We start from the raw sequence: 16792 nt of genomic DNA, 5'->3' as shown, positions 1-16792 counted from the left end.
GTGTTTTCATAAAGCTAGAGAGCAATCTATTTTTAGTGTTTTCATCTGTGTTGGTTTGCTTGTTTTGTGATGTTTCTTATTGTGATCAGCTATCTCACTATGCAAGCACTTGGTCAGTATTAGTATTTCACTATTCTTTTTTTCTGTAGAACAGACTTTTGCTGGATACAAAGTATGTGTTCCGGGAGCTCTGGCACTGAATTGTGATGCTGACTTTTTCATTAGCCAGCTCTACCAGAGGTGCCCCAGCCAAGTACAAAGGTGGGACGCTTCCCTGTCAGGGCATTGCCCCATTTCCTTTGACCTTCTCCTACCTTTAAAGAGTAGAAGGAGGAAATGGGTAAATAAATCTTTTTCTCTGTGTTTTGGGAGAAAACAAGCTGCTAATACTCCTCCGCACATGATCATCAAAACAGTTACTATGTCATGCTTTTATTGAGATACATGCTTTTATTAAGTAGTACCCATTAACAAAGCATATACATACTTTTTAACATGCATAGTATCAGGCCTGCAAGTAACAACCTGCAGTGATAAACCACTCAACAGTGAGGGGTCCTAGAGTTGCAGGATAGAGGGATAATAGGATAAAAAACCTCATCTCCGTCTTTACATACTTGCAGTTTCTTAGTATGAGTGCTGAATGTCTGCTGTCTCTGCTACAACCACTCTGACAGCCTTATATACCCAGGCAAACAATGCAGTTACTTTGATCAAATAAAGCAAGAGGCTTTTGTTATGGTGATCCTACTACTGGTTCTGCGATCTGCCTCTGAATGATGCAAGCACGTACAGATTCTGGGATGTTCTTGGCTTACATTACTGGCAATCTGATTTAAAAACAAGAAACCAAAAGAATGACAACAGAAAACCACCAAAAAAACTCAGAAAAAATTATATTTATTGTGATCAACTTGTCTTTAGGTTCCAGAGGCTGGAAAGGTGGTAAGAAAAGGATAGGCTGAAATTGAGGATGGGAGGAGTATAAAGCCATATCCTTGCATGTACATGAAAGCATAACAAATTTGATAACCTGTTTCAACTTGACATAGCTGGGAGCAGTCAGGCTGTAGATTCATACAAAGGGGCCATTCATTCCCTGATATTACAGAATTCTCAACAGATTATTCTTCCTGCACGTGAGGAATATGTGGAAGGCAAGATGTGAGAACTGTAGCTGTTAAATACTGCCAGGAAGAGCTCAAACAGAAATGTGGAAACATTTTTTATATCTGTCAGGATGATCTCAATTTGCTGATCTTTATGCTCACTGAAGAAAGAAAGAATATCATTCAACTCATTTAAAAAAAAAAAAGACTTTTCTCCCATATTCTAGTATACTGGATGTTGCTTTTAATAATTCCTCTGGCCAGTGATCCTGAAGAGTGCCTTGATGACTGCATAGCCACTACATATAAACATTTAATTATATATTTGGGAAAATAGCGACTACTGCAAATTTACTGTGATTGCACATTCAGTGAGAGCAAAAAGGTATTTCGGAGTCAGTGTTTTGGAGGATGATTTTGCTGGAGTCAGCTTGGAAGAGCAAGCTGAAAACCCTGTGGTTGGTTCATCATCTGCTATAGATACTACCTGTGGTTACTTAACATAGCTGGTTATTACTGCTTTGTCTTCATTAGCTGATTGTGAGAAAGGAAAAGAATCCACAGAATACTTTTCAAAACATGATGTAATTATGGTACAGTTGTGACCTACTTGGCTTCTTGGCGTGGTCCAATTGGAGAAGAATTGGGTTGTGTGGGTGTCATTGCAGAGAGACTAAGACCTACTTTTCAAATGCATCTTCCTCCCCCGTCTCCTTAAATGTGGAATATCTGGGTTTATACCTACAGGATCATTTTAAAAAGCACATTACCCCTATCACAGATGACATTCTCAAAGAGTGCTGGTGAAGCATTATTAGATGGAAGGATTAAGTGGGAGAAATGTTTACCAGCGCTTTGATGTTTTTTGATGTTTGGGATGACTTTGTCTCTGGTGGAAGTGGCGTTTGGTTGGGAATGCTGACAACATCATTAAGGGACAAAAGCCATTCTCAGTGTTGTTCTGAACTCAATTACAATGACAGTACCATGGATGCTCACAGTGGAGGAATGTCTTCTATTGCTCCCTGTTAAACAGTGCTAGTTTTCTGGTCAGAATATGTAATGCTAGCTTATTCCTTATTAATTAAACACATCTCAGTGTATGCTGTCATGGAGAGTTTACCGTAGATGGCAGAGAGAAAACACTGATACGGGTAAGTAGACTTCACATTCATGTTCTAGCAAAGAACATTATAACAGAACTGAGCCTTATTTCGTGCATTTGAGAGAGATGTTCTGTGTTGAGATCTTGGCATATATATCACATAATCACAGAATGGCCTGGGTTGCAAAGGACCACGATGATCATCCGGTTCCAACCCCCTGCTGTGTGCAGGGTCGCCAACCAGCAGACCAGGCTGCCCAGAGCCACATCCAGCCTGGCCTTGAATGCCTCCAGGGATGGGGCATCCATAACCTCCTTGTTCCAGTGCCTCACCACCCTCTGGGTGAAAAACTTCCTCCCAATATCTAACCTAAACCTCCACTGTCTTAGTTTAAAACTAATCCCCCTTATCCTACCATTCTCAACCCATGTATATAGTCATTCCTCCTCCTGTTGATATGCTGCCTTCAAATGAGGTCTCCCTGGAGCTTTCTCTTCTCCAAGCGAAATCATCCCAGTTCCTTCAACCTTTCTTCATAGGATAGGTGCTCCAGCCCTCTGAGCCTTTTAGTGCCACTCCTCTGGACCCACTCCAAGAGCTCTGCACCTTTCATGTTTGCCAGGCAGAATAGGAGAGACTTGGTGCTGCTGCAGAAGATAAAGCTGGAGTAGGTCTTCAGGGGCAGACCTCAGCAGGCTTACTTCTCACCATAGTTAGAAAATCATTCTAGTGACATTTTGCTATACCATGATTTTTTCCAGACAAAAGAGGAAGTTGACTTTGAGGTAATTGCAATTTGCACTTCTGAAGGATGAGTATATTTTTCAGGTTTTTGGTGGTGATTACTTTGGTTTTGAATTCTGGATACATCAAAGAATAAATTGTCCTTTGTCAGGTTAAACAAAAAACTGCTGCTGTGCAGACACGTTACAGGAGTAGATAACTGTGACACTTCTTGGCAGCTTGGTTTAGAGGAGATTTTGTTGCCTTTCAAAAGATATACCTCCATGTTGTCATCGGCACAGTGGTCAATGGAACATTGATGTTTAAGCATGGCATAGGTCTGAGAAATAAAAATGTGAATTGCTGTAGCTCTGTGATCTGCCTTCCTCTCCCCCTCAAGCTGTGATACTGAATCACCTGGTCTACTTGGTCAAGGTGTGATAAAAAGTGAGACAAACCCAAGTTTTTTGTGAAGCTGAGAAGATGCTGGCTTTTGGGACGGGGAAGAAACTATAAAGCACATCTGAAAAAAATAAAATGAAAGCAGCATACTTTGATAGAAAATTGATTGAGGCCAAGATAGGTTTTATGAGACAACTTTAAGTTGCTACATGTGTGATTTCAGTAGAACTGTAAGCAGTTATTTTTTATTAGTCTGTGTCCTCTGACTGAAAAAAGTATTTGTGTCTCTGAGTCATTGTCAGAATAATGTTAGAGTGACTTAGCTGGAATTTTTGAGTGGCTTAAGGAAATCATATCCTCTAGAGCAAGGTAACTGATTTCCAGAGGCCGTTGCTGCAGCTGAGGCTGGCAGGTGCCTGAGGAGTTGGGAGATCACCTGTGGCTCCTGATGCCTTGACATCCAGGAAGCTGCGAAGGATCTCACTTCCAATGGGGAAACTCCAGCTGTCCAGCAGTGCTACAAAAAGTTGTGGTCCTGTTTTCCTTAGAGGGACCATCAGAGGAAAGCGAGAGAGAACTTCCTGAAAGGCTTGCTTTGCTTAAAGGAATGTGTTACAAAATGTGCGGAAGGAGGTGTTTACTGAAGTGATGTTCTGTACCCCTTATCCGTATGAGGCTTATCAAACAGAAAACCAGTTGGTAGACTTCTTGTTGCCATTTTCTTTCTTTGACTAATAGTTGACCCTACTGACTGGGGACCCTACTGAACTACAAGAGCTACCTACTTGGAATTCCCTGGGAAAGCTGTTACATTTTTGAATTGCTTCTCAAGACATGAGTGCATTTGAAATAAATGGAAACATTTCCTAAGAGGTCTGGGTAACTTCCCTCAGTAGCAGCATCTCTTTAATGTAGGAATACGAAGTTTAGAGCTGATACTAAAACTTGGGCTACACCTTGGGCTGATGAAGTTGAACTTCCACCGCATGTGGAAATTCATTACATGAAAAAGTATTCCAGGTGTAGCAAAATAGTATTTTTTGAACTTGATAAGAGTGATTTCAGCACAAGCTCTGAGCCACCTGTCTGTGAGCTCGCTATGGGGTGAGCAGCTGCTGTTAATGGAAGGGTAAGGCTGCTGGAGGTGGTTTGGCTAGGAGGCAAAGTGTGTTTGCATTATACCAGTGTTATATGCCAGCTATGTAATTCTGGTCTAGTCAGATGTGTCATCTGAGGTATGAGCTGAGAGTAGGTAGAAAAGATTGTGTAAGATGTGTTTGTGTTTGACTTTCTTTCAGCCTTTTTTGCTGAGCCTCCATGCTGTGGGGCAGTAGACAGACAGTTCAAAGTGTTTTTCCCCCCTGCCTTTGTGGAGTTTGTCTGTGATTTGGTGGGGGAAAGCAGGGCTTGGTCTCGTGTTTCTACAGTGCATCACTTCAGATTAATTTAAAGCTATGCATAAGATTGTAGTTTTCATGAATGGCCTAAACCAATTTAATTCTGTATTCTATCTTTGGCTCTTCTCTTGCATTGGCATTAGCAAACACAGGGCTGCTTAGTGAGACATGTCAGTGGTCGTGACTAGTCCCTCCAAAAAAACCCAACCAACTAATTGAATTTACTGTGTGACCACATGGCTGCCAGGGTAAACATAAGACATTGAAGGGCAAATCAAAGTACTCGACATTGGTATCCTCAGTTTGAAATGTTACCTCTGCTCCGTTTATGACAGCACCAGTTGGAGCTGTGCCTGAAGGATAATGGTGTTTTTGCTTTGGTTTGCCATGTTCTGTGTAGGCTTTCAGTGGCCAGGGAAAATACAGATTTATTTTCCTATACATTTCCATAAACTTGCTCCTGCCTTGTTCTTGATGTGTAGCACTGCTAAAGTCAGAGGGGCTTTGCCCCAGTGCTGTTGTCTATCAGTTTGTAGGCTGTTTTAGCTTATCACAAAATAGAAGTGATTTGACTTCCATGACAAAGAATGTTTGTTTTCACTTTTAAACTCAGTGCTGTTAGATTTCATAGCTGTGATGAATGTTACATTTTTCTTTCTCTCTTTTAAATCTGTGATTATATTAATGATGAAGGATCTACTGATGCTTGTTAAAAATCTATGCTATATCCTATAAGTATCTTCTGATTTCTTCTGATTTGATTAGCCTTAAAAACATTGTGGGTTACAGAAAAATGTTCAGATTATAATAATGAAGTGCACTGACTGCTTTTATTTCTTTTCTTTTTCTGCTGCCCTCCACTTATGTGAATGGTCAATTCATACTTCACCTCATTGTTGCTGACTTTTCCCCATCTTCTAGAAAACCACCAAAGGTAAGCATTCTCTCCATGTTGGTCCTCCTTTAAAAGTCTTGAATACTACAGAAGTGTCTGGCATGTTCCTATACTATGGGAAGAAAAGCACATTTAAAGAAACCTCTATTCCTCATTTTTCAAAGTTAACTTCATAATTGCAAAGCTTACATCTTAATCCAATTGACGTGAAGATTATGTGAAGCTGTGACTTAAAGCTATGACTAGGACAAGCCATTATTTTAATGCATTGCTAAATACCTTTGAAATAATAAGTATAATGTGTAAAACATTTCTTTGCGTATAATACTTCTTTATAGTGAGTATTGTTTTAAAAGGTGGTGAAACACATCCAGAAAAAACCAAACTCTTGTTTGTAATTGAGCACTGGAACAGGCTGCCCAAGGAGATTGTGGAGTCTTCTCTGGAGATATTTTTTCCTGTGCTCTCCTGTGTGATGTACTGTAGGGGAACCTGCTTTATCAGGCAGGTTGAACTCAATGATCTCCAGAGGTCCTTTCCAACTCCTATGATTTTGCCATCTTCAAGACTCAGTAATTTGTACATAGTGGCCAAAGAGCACCAGAACTTGCTTAGAAAATACTGTGTGTAATGCAGGGGAAAAGAAGCAGAATGAGTGCTATGTGTCTATGGGGATACTTCTTGCTTCTGTTGCATGCTATTTTTCGTAGCAGAGAGCTGTAGTTAACTGTGAATGAGCTTGTTTTACATTATTCTCTTTGATTTCTGAATCTCAAATAGTTCACGTGCAAGTCTGAGGTGTCTTCTACGGGTGTAGCAGAGTATTATGTTAGCCTTCTGGGAAGTAGTAGTGGGATGCCTAGCATATCTGTGTGATTCAGACAGCTATCTTTGTGTGTGTATATAAATATATATATATATAAATGTGTATGAACACCATTCTGATTATTTTTTAAAGTGTAAGAAGAAAATATCTCAGTAAGTGGTCTGTATTATTCCCGTTAGGTAGGGAAGAATGGAAAAAGATCTATTCTAGCTTGAATTGAAAAAGTCATATAAACCAAACATAATTTAAGATCACAGCAGGTTTAAAAAAAAAAAAGACAATTGTTTTATAGTAAATAACACTGGTATTTCCATTTGCAATGCTATGCTGGGCTGACATTCTTTCCCTGAATGATTGAATGTCTTAAAGATGGAGCTGGTTTTCAGTTTCTCCTTTTTTTTTTCCAAAGCAATAAAATTCTTCTGTCAACTCCAGTTAATATACCTAGCACTAAAGAGCTTGATCATGGACTTTAAAAAGAAAACTAACAAACAAAGCAACAACAAAAAACAAACATGCAAGCCCCCATTTTTTTGTAATTTTAACAACAAAAAAATTCATGAGCATTCCTTTTCTTTAGTGCCCCATTCATATGCCCTGGTAGGTAAATAAAGTTGTTATTGGTGTTATGTAATAGCTTAATTACAGCCTTGAGTTTCTTCCACAAAGGCATACCAGCTGCATAGTTGTGTATATAGGCCACATAATTGCTGGGTATAGTTAGATGGCCACTGATATCCTTGAGCTATAATACCAAAACTTCAGATGATGAAATGTTGATCAGTTTGAGACAGAGGATGCTTCTTACTGTCAGTAGAAATGCATATTGGGAGTATTTCAAGACATGATGTGAGATGAGGATGCTTCTTGAACGATGTAGCTTTTTGGGTATCCTTTGCAGTCAGTCTTGAAAATTTGTTAATGAAACTATGGAAGTGTTGAAAGTTTCTTTTGTATTTCATGAACTAATTCCATTAACCATGGGGTCATTGTGGTTCCCAACCAACTCAATAGCTCTGGAGCTATGGTAGGAAGACTTATGTAAGGGTATGAGAGTTTTAACTGCCAGAGTTTTTTCCTGCAAACATCATGTTTCATTATGTTACTGATCTTGGACTCTTAGTGTAATGTTTTGACAATTAAAGACAGTTGTTCTGATCTGAGATCTCTGCCTTCAGATTTTTTGTTGTACTTCTTTAGGTGGTAGGACTTTTTTTTCACTCAGTGGGCACTCAGCAAACCCTGCTCAACTTCTTACCAGGTCCTTTAATGATTTCCATTTATATCACTTCCTGGTGTAGACTTTGTTTGCAGATTCATAATGTACACGTAGCTACTTGACCAGTTGTAATAAAGATGTAGCAGCAACAGTCTGGTGAACGAAAATCTCCATTCTTTACTGTGCACTTTTCTTTTTAGCAGCCTACTAGACAGCCCTGTAGTTCACCTTGCCTGTCAGACTGACTGCTTCACTGAGGTTCATGTGAGCAGTATCTTCACCAGTAAAGCATAACCTTTTTTTCTGTATAAACAGAACATGATTGATTAGCCATCTATTGGTCACATGGAAATGACTATGAAGTGTTACCTGTGCTTTTTCAATATTGTATAGATGCATAGATGGTGTTTACCAAGACTGAACGTATTCCTTAACAGTGCACTGCTAAATGCTGAAAGCCCCATGCTCTAGTCTGTATGGAAGATTAGGTTTTAAAAGAACTAATAAGATGAAATTAGACTTTCTAAACTAATCATACTGTATAGCTTAATCAGTTAAGCATTTAATATTGGATATGGTACTCATTACCTGTAAGTAGTTCATGTAAGTGCACTTGCATGCATGAGCCCTTAAAATCATTAATTGTTGAAGGCATAGATTACGGGCTTTGATAAAAACAAGTTCTGCAGAATATTGTTTTGGCTATTTAAAATGTTAATACCCCTTGGCTGTCTTTTCTAATTCTTTGAGAATCAGAAACACCTTTGTACTGATGTGCCCAGAACTGAACAGAATACTGGAGGTGAGGCCTCACCAGTGCTGAGTACAGGAGCAGGATGACTTCCCGAGTCCTGCTCACCACACCATTCCTGATGCAAGACAGGGTGCCATTGGCCTTCATGGCCACCTGAGCACACTGCTTGTTTCTTTTATCTGGCTATTTTAGTGGCTGCAGTAAAGCCAAGAATTTTACAGAAAGTAGAGTAACTTCAAGGCTTGTTCCTTATTTCCCTCTGAAATTTGAAAACCAAGAGTAGTTTTGAGTCCAGCCATAAGAACTGTCAAACATCTTGCATCTGATTGCATCTGAATGCCAACCAGTGTGTTAAGATGAAGTAGTGTGAAACTGTCTGTCAAAGTTTTCCCATTTTGCTGACTTTTTTAAAGAATACTTTACAATTTGTGGTACAGTGCAGATGAAATTGGCATCACTGTAATAGTAAAGCAGAAATACGAGTCCATAGGGTCAACAGAGACGTTCTTAAAGCAACTGAAGATTCGGGAAGTCTTTGTGGAGATGCATTTGGTGGTTTTAAATGTTGAATTTCAAACAACAAACAGTTGGATTTCTTTTTTCCTTGCAGTGTTAAAAGAGCCAAATGGAATAGATTTTCCAAAATATGCTTAAAACTAATTTGTAAAAGATGCTTTTGTAGTTTAAAAAATTCTGTCACAGATTCCTCTTTGTTCAAATGTGTTTGAATAATAGTTTTGAAATAAGTTGGTGAAAGTATTGGATTTTGCTTTTGTGTGTTCTCCAAAAAAATGAAGAAGGCATTTTCAGTGTGCAGTGTTGAGTACTGGCTGTGAGTTCATTTTGATCTCATTGACAATGCTTTTCATACATCCTTCAGAGAAATGGATGACGGAGAATAAAATCAATGAGAAAAAGTTTATTATTCTGCATGCTCATGTCAAAAGAGAAACTAGCAGTCAGCATATATTGAAGTGTCCCCAGGTAAGCTTGTGTGTGCTTACCTTAGTTCTTAGGACTGCATGTCCTGCACCTTCTGCACTGGAGGCCAGGAAAATAGAAGCTGTAGAATCATCTTTGTACTTAATAAAAATATAAAAAGGTCCCATTGTTCAGATTGTGTCCTACAGACATTTCCCATACAGTGCCTTAGTTATGTGGGTGCTGCAGAGCCTTACTGACTGAGACCTTACTCTTAAATGCTCTATTTCTTACTCTCTTCATGCTTGCATTTAGAATCTGTTTCCAAAGGTTTAAGTTGTCCTGTAAGCAGCTTTGGTTGGGAATGCTCGCAGTTTCTGTTTTGCTATCACTAACCTAAGTAATATTAAATTTTTCTGCATGCTTGTTTCAATGGAGAAAATAGTTTTCCTGCAGTTGCTGTATGTGTTATGCAGGTACTGAATGCTCCTGCAGTTTCCACTTTTTTACCTGACATATTTTTAATTTTATTTTTTGAAGTAATCATTACTTAAGGATTTAATAGTTTTCCAGAAAGCAGTCTATAAGAGGCCTAAGACTTTGTCGTGGCTTTTTACATGTAATAGAGAACTTAAGATCTTATATTTACCATTGTTTCTTTTTTTAGGCAGAATTTTTCTCTTCCTTACTGCACCATCATTTTGGACCAATTTTTTACCTTTTTATAATAAATCAGATAACTGCTTTTCTATGAGGAATAGCTGCAAGCACAGGTTTTGTCTCTTTACATGGTCAGTGTTTATATTATTATGTCCTGGTTTCATCTGAAACAGAGTTAATTGTGCACTTTGTGGTGTATTGGTGGTGAGCACTGGTTGGTAGGTGGGAAGTAATTGCACTGTGGCTATATTTATTTAGATATATTTATTGTTACCATTGCGTTTTTGCTTGCTTTTTCCTCTTCTGTGTTAGCAAATAACGTTTCATCTCAATCCACCAGTCTGTTTTGTTGCCAGTGCCTCATCCCACTTGAGTGGGGTGGATTGAGTGAATGGCTGTGAGGTACTGAGCTGCTGCCAGGTTAAACCATAATTATGAGTCACTGAATAATCCGTCATGATTTTGCTACCTTAACTAAGGGGGGAAAGCGTAGGACAATAGATTAAATTGGCTTGCAGTACTTCTGTATTGACCTCTTATGTCATTACACATTAGCCTGTGTAGCTGGGTAACCTCTCTGAACTGGACTGTGTGATCCACTGCTGATAATATTTTGTTTCAAGGGAGCAGAATAGGCATCTGTTAGACTGGATTCTTCCAATTGGGTTTCCGTTTGTAATTTAACAGCTTGCAGTTTGATCACAGAGAGATTAGGTTGTTTTTCCTTTTTACCCAGTCCTATAAGGAAAATGTTCACAGAAGTGGAATGAGAAAAGGGAAACACAAATTCTTGGGCTATAAAAGTTGTTAAAAAGGCTAGGCTTTTTCTGTTGGTGACTGAGAGTTCTTCAGATTTGGAGCTGAAGCAAGATAAATAAAGGCGCAGAAATATTTAAGATGCACCCTGAACACCTGAAAGTAAAGGGGAGTAAATGCTGTATTTTACTCACAGTTCCAGTGACAAAGCTACATCTTTCACTCTGTAACAGCAGGAAATGTCCTGGTTCTTGAAGTTGTCTCTTTCTGTTTGTATTGGAGTAAGTGACTCAGACCTCCCTGTTAGATTATTGTTATGGAGTTGTTTGGGTTTTTTCTCCTGTTCAGAAGGAAATTCCAGAATTCGTTTCACTTTTGTAGGCTAAGCATTGTCTCACTGTCAAGTCTTCTCTTAAACCGTTGTTATATTTTGCATATAATTGGAAGAAATGGAAAGAGACCAGGTTGCTGTGTTAAGCCAAAATTTTATCTTGCTATTTTATCCCAGAATGTTTGCAGCAACAGACATTTTATGAAGACTTTGGTTATAATCTAATCTACAGATACATTGTGTGGAAGCTTTATGACTGCAGACAATCCAAGAGAGTTCTGCATATCTGAAAACCAAAAAGGAAACTATCCATCACCTTCTTCCTCGTTTCAGGGTTTATCTCAGGATGTCTTGTTTTTCTGCTAATAAATCGAGCCCCTGGCTCTTGCTCTGTATTAACCTGCATTGTATGTCTCACTAAGGAGATTGTCTCTTGGAAGTCCCAGCACAGAAAATTTGGTCCCAAGCAAAGTTTTAATAAAGAAATGATTCCTTTCTGCCTCCCTTGGGATTCTGAAAGAACAAAATATAAAATAGAATTTCAGTCTTTAGTTTGATCTACAGTCAGTTTACTATGTTAAAATGTGGAACACAAACCATATATTTCGATGTGTTTGAGGCAATATAAAATTGTCAAATATTAATTAATATTAAGTGTCTGTACTGTAATGTTCTCAGATGTACAGGAAAGGCAACTTGGATCAAAATTATGGTTTCTAAGTGCTTTTACAGGACACTGTTGCAGGTTTGCAAGTGGCTTAAGCACAATATTGAATATCCTTCTGTTTCTACTCAGCTGCAACCCTCAGCTGATTAGAAACTAAGTCTTCATTAGACTGGTCATTCTGTTAGCTTGTCTCTGTAATAATTACATTGCCTATCTGTCTACTGAGCTGCAGGACTATGTCCTCTTAGGTTAGGCAGGTCTTCTGGTGCTACTTAGTACTTAAGGCTCCTTCCTTGAGCATTAGAAGTGCATGGTAGAACTTTCGTGCATCTTGTATTGATGTCTGCTACATAGTCATCTCAGCAAGTTCTGCATATTGAGTGCTTTCAGTGATGCTTTGTTACTGTTGGCGGAAACATTGGTCAGCCTTAGTTTCTGGACAGGAGTGAAGCTGGCTGTTGGTCACTGGCTGCACCATCAAGTATGTGATAAAGGAGATGTCATACAGTCATGAAATCCTACTTTTATGAAAACCTCCTTGGCACAAATTGATGGAATTTTTCTAGAGTTTTTTCTCTTGTTCTGAATTTGAGGTGGTTGTGCAGAATAAAACTTTACATTCTGTGACTTGAGCATGTTCAGTTCAATTCATTGTGTATTCAGATGTATTTCTCAATGCTAATTGCAAAAGCTGTAATTGAAGAGATTTGAGAGTGTTTTTTTGCTTTACGCACAAGAGAAGCACTTAATGTAATTATTTGCAGTCTTGCTCTTTGAAGCAGGCTAGAGCTGAAGCTCGTAATACAATCCTGAAGAGGAAATGCATCCTCTAGTTCTGAATACTGCTACTGCTCTTTTGTTTCTTTCCTTTCTTATGGTACCCAGTGAAATGTCCAAAAGATGAGCTAAAGCTTTCATGACTTGTGAATGCGAACTTGTCTGTTTTAAGAGATGGAGTGCACAAAGTGCCATAGTTTCCTGTGCTTGTTCATGTTTTGACAGTAGAACTTTGTGTATCATCCTATTGGCAGCAAAGATTGGGTTGTCACCTGAAATTCTTGGAACAATTCTTGGAGTTAATTTCTAGACTGGGATAAACTGGCAACTTCCAGTTGCTTTTAAAATAGGAAATGGAAGCATATGTGTTTTGGGTCTGTCTGAATGGAGTTAGCTTTCTCCATAGCAGCCCACATGGTGCTGTTGTCTGAAGCTGTGACTTAGTGGTGGTAACACTCCAGTCATGCAGACATAGCATGCTGTTTACTGGTCACAGGCTTGCTGCTATATTGCTGCTATTCTTCAATGAGATCCTTTTTCTTCATATCTTGTTCTTCAATAATGTTTTTCCCCAATCCCAGCCTCCATCCTTGAATCTGAAAGCCTAACTTTCATTGTATTTTGTTCTTTTCTTCTTCTTTATGCTTTGTGTCCTCTGCATTCAGATCAAGTAATGATGTCTTTACCATGGCCTGGATGTGTTTTCCTGTTTTTATATTTGCTCGGGTTTGTGGTGGTGGGTTTTTGTCCCCTTAGTTACAAAGTTTGACTTTATTCTGGAAGACAATGATGGAGTTCTTTTCTTTTCTTTTTTTTTTTTTTTTTTTGAGAAATACTCTGACTACCTATAAGACCTACACAGAGCTGGCATTTGCAGTTTCGGTTTCAACAATGAAAATTTGAATTAGAATGAATGTAATTTACATTTACGCAGGGACTTTACTACACCTGTCTATTCCTCTTCCCTCTTTTCCAAAGCTTTGTGAAGAGTGGAAACTTCTTTGGAAACTTCTTTTTAACTGACTCGAGTGTCCAATTTTTAAAACAGTTTAATATGTTGGTTCAACTATAATGCATCTTTTTTTTTTTTTAAGCAGTGTTTTGTAGCGTGGGTATTACAGACAGAAGAAGTATTGCAGCTCTGCAGTGCTTAAGATTTCCATAAAGTATTCCCATTGCTGAAGCCTTTTACAATTCTGATTTAGGACCAGTATAAAGAGTAGAACCTGTCTGCAGTTAAGCAGTTGTGGATTGATATAACTTTAAGAGATGCTCTGTAGCTTGAGTTCCTCATTTGCTTTTTATGTGCTTTTTACAGGTGTTTGCCTTTGATCACTGCTTCTGGTCCATGGATGAATCAAACACTACAAAATATGCAGGTAAGCCATTTTATGTGCATTCAGCAGTGTAAATAATTTGAAAACGCGTGAAAGCTTAGACTATTGTGGATGTATTTTTTTAATGTTCTGTACTGAAATGCTCAAGGGACTTCACAAAAGCAGACTTCTTTTTTTTTAACAGGGGTTTAGAGTTCTAGGTTCTTGCTTAAGAAAGAACATGAGCTTTAAGATGCCCAGTATATTGCTTGGGACAGGACAGCTTTTTTTTCTTTACATGCAAGCTGTAGTGCTTTCTCTCCCCCAAAAGAGAGCCTCTTCTGAAGATACTTTTTGTCACCTAGGGTTCAGAAATCAATTCTTGCTGGAGCTAGTGATGAAAGTGTGTTTTCTGTTCTTTTCATTCCTGAGCCTGTTTTTCTTAAATGGTGTGATTATTTTGCATCTTTCCAGTCATTCATATTTCAGTTGTTCAGGTTCCTGACGTTCTTGAGTGATCAGCTTTGTGATGGCTTCCTCCATAAGCTGGACATTCTAAATTAGATTATCATCCCAGGGCTTAACTTTCTCAGAACTGGATTAGTGCATTAACATTGATATTTTTAAAGAAAATTTACCTTGATTGTTACAGCTCTGTATGCCAGGATTTCAAGGCTGTGGTCTATGGAAAAGAGGGGGGGGGGGAAAAAAACAACAGCTTTCGGTTAAGGTACTCACATTAAGAAATGATATGGTCTGAAGGAAATCTTGAAGTTTGAATGTTTGTTAGAATGCATTTCTGACTTGAACCAAATCCTGAATCACAGGAAATGCATTGATTTGCTGTATTCCTTGCTTGTGTGAGCAATGTAGATTTCCTCAGGAAAATAATTTTGTTTTGACTTTCAGTGTCTGTGTTTGCACTGAACAGACACAGTGCACTGGACTCACAGTTCAAACTGGTCGATCCCTTGGAGCACACAACAGCTCCTTTTGTGTCTGCACAGCTAGACTTCCTCTTAAAGGAACTGGGTTATGATGCAAAGCCAGATGTTGCCTTGATGTGCCTCAAGTGTGCAGTTGAGAGCTGCTCATATTTGGTGCATCACGAGGCTAACCCAGTTTTAGAGAAGGCAGAGACCAGAGGAACACCTTTAACCAGCTAAACCTGTTCCTGTCTTAGTTTAATCTATCTCCAGGTGAATTCATTGAGATTCCAGGCTAATTTATTCTTAATTTGAATGGAAACTAGATTTCTATGACCTCTTTGAGAAGTTGTGATCAAATTCTGACTGAGAACTGAAGCTGCACTGTGTAAATGATAGATTAACCCTTTCTCAGTCTGGACTCAAGAATGCTGCTACATCTTTTGTACTTTCTCACCATCTGCAAAGTTGATGAGATGTGTTTTTGATGTGTAAGATGTGTTTTTGCTCTTGCAGATAATTTGTCTGATAAAGGAAACAATTTTCCTCTTTTGTTTAATCTCAGAAATATAGTAAGACCATGAGCTTTAGACTGCATGTGAAAAGATCTAAAACAATTATTTTTCTGTATTTGTGTGATCTTGTGTCTTCCAGCCCTCACATTCTAGAAGATAACGAATTTGATAGAATATTAAATATATATATTGAATATATATATAGCTTGAATTTTCAGTGTTGTTCATTAGAAGTTATTTGGTTTGGGTTATTTTCTTTGTATAAGAGAGCAGCAGTGAGATGTTCTATCTCTGCAGTCAGAATCTTGCTGAGCAAATCCATGCTAACATGTGGAGAGACTCAAAACTGTTATCTGTATTTCATATTGACAAGTTGCTGATTACTGGGAATACTGGACATCTAAAAACCAAGCACCAGAACTAATCTTTGTTTTGGTACCTCTTGACTTGTAAGTTTGTCAGTAAATGAGAGGACCTTGTGGAAGGTCCTCTTGTATTAATGGTGTTTACTTTAAAAGTAATTTAATTGGAAAGAGTTGTCTCTCTTTTGCTCACCCTCCCTTTTCTTTCTTCTCTTCACATCTGGTTACTAGTCACGAGTCTAGTGATCTGGGAATATACAAACTTAATTTGTAAAAGTCATTGGCTTCATTCTGCAGATTGCACAAACATGTCCTGGGGTTTTTCAGCAATGTGTAGTTTTCCCTAGGAATGGGTTTGATCTGAAGGAATAGGGTGTAACATGGAGATACAAGAGAGAAAGTACTTAGATATCTCATTCTGAAAATGGTGTATTGTTGTAGTCTTACATTTCAGAGTATTGATTTTTCTTTGTTTTCAGGATCTTTTTATCTTGCATATTTTCCTTATTTAATTTTTCTAATAGTTTGTGTTCACTCCAAGGTTCTAGCTAAGAGATTTTCATATGCAGGTAATGCCAAGGTTTTCTTTTAAAATTATTAGTAATTTAATAGCCATTAGTAATATGCACACTGACATACTTTGCTGTTTTTACTTTGTTTTATAATTTTGCCTCTGAAATACCCAGTCATTTCAGTAGGTGGAGAGCACATGGAAAAATTTCTTAGCTTCTGTGGTACATCCTTAAATGCCTATGGTGTGTGATAATAGCACACAGCCAGCACTGGAAAGTTCCAAGAACTAAGTGTATTAAGATGTAGTTCTGAGAAGATGAGTTACCTGTAGCTTTCAGATAAGTCTCAGATACTATCTGATACTGTTGAAATCTTCCCAAGCTTTAGTATGGCTAGTGCTAAGGCAGGAATGCTGGTAGTCTCCCTTTATGTGTCTGTGGGACACTGTCAGTGGGTGGCAGCACTGCGTCTGATGAGAAGGTTCTTGGGTTGGCCTCCTGAGGGGAAGTGGCATCCTAGAGACTGAGAATTTCTCCTTTGATTTTTCTTGGATGTTCTTCTACTTTGACATCAGGCTTGTTAGTTGCATTTGCCAGAAGCTACAGATAATTTCTTGG

General features: G+C 38.4%; 1 protein-coding gene across 7 annotated transcripts in view; it reads left to right on the top strand.

The window, feature by feature from the left end:
* KIF13A (kinesin family member 13A) overlaps window positions 1–16792 on the top strand; it is a 108808-nt gene that overhangs the window by 33229 nt on the left and 58787 nt on the right. For 6 of the 7 annotated variants that reach the window (XM_052697752.1, XM_052697746.1, XM_052697749.1 and 3 more), the window contains 2 exons: window positions 5659–5671; window positions 13862–13922. In XM_052697752.1, coding sequence (XP_052553712.1) covers window positions 5659–5671; window positions 13862–13922 — 74 coding nt within the window. The remainder of the gene's footprint in view (window positions 1–5658; window positions 5672–13861; window positions 13923–16792) is intronic. The other variant, XM_052697747.1, reaches the window with a different exon arrangement.

The sequence above is a fragment of the Tympanuchus pallidicinctus genome, unplaced genomic scaffold, assembly GCF_026119805.1.
Source record: "Tympanuchus pallidicinctus isolate F22 unplaced genomic scaffold, pur_lepc_1.0 scaffold31, whole genome shotgun sequence".
Taxonomy (NCBI): domain Eukaryota; kingdom Metazoa; phylum Chordata; class Aves; order Galliformes; family Phasianidae; genus Tympanuchus; species Tympanuchus pallidicinctus.
This window is presented reverse-complemented; position numbering and strand designations above follow the sequence as displayed.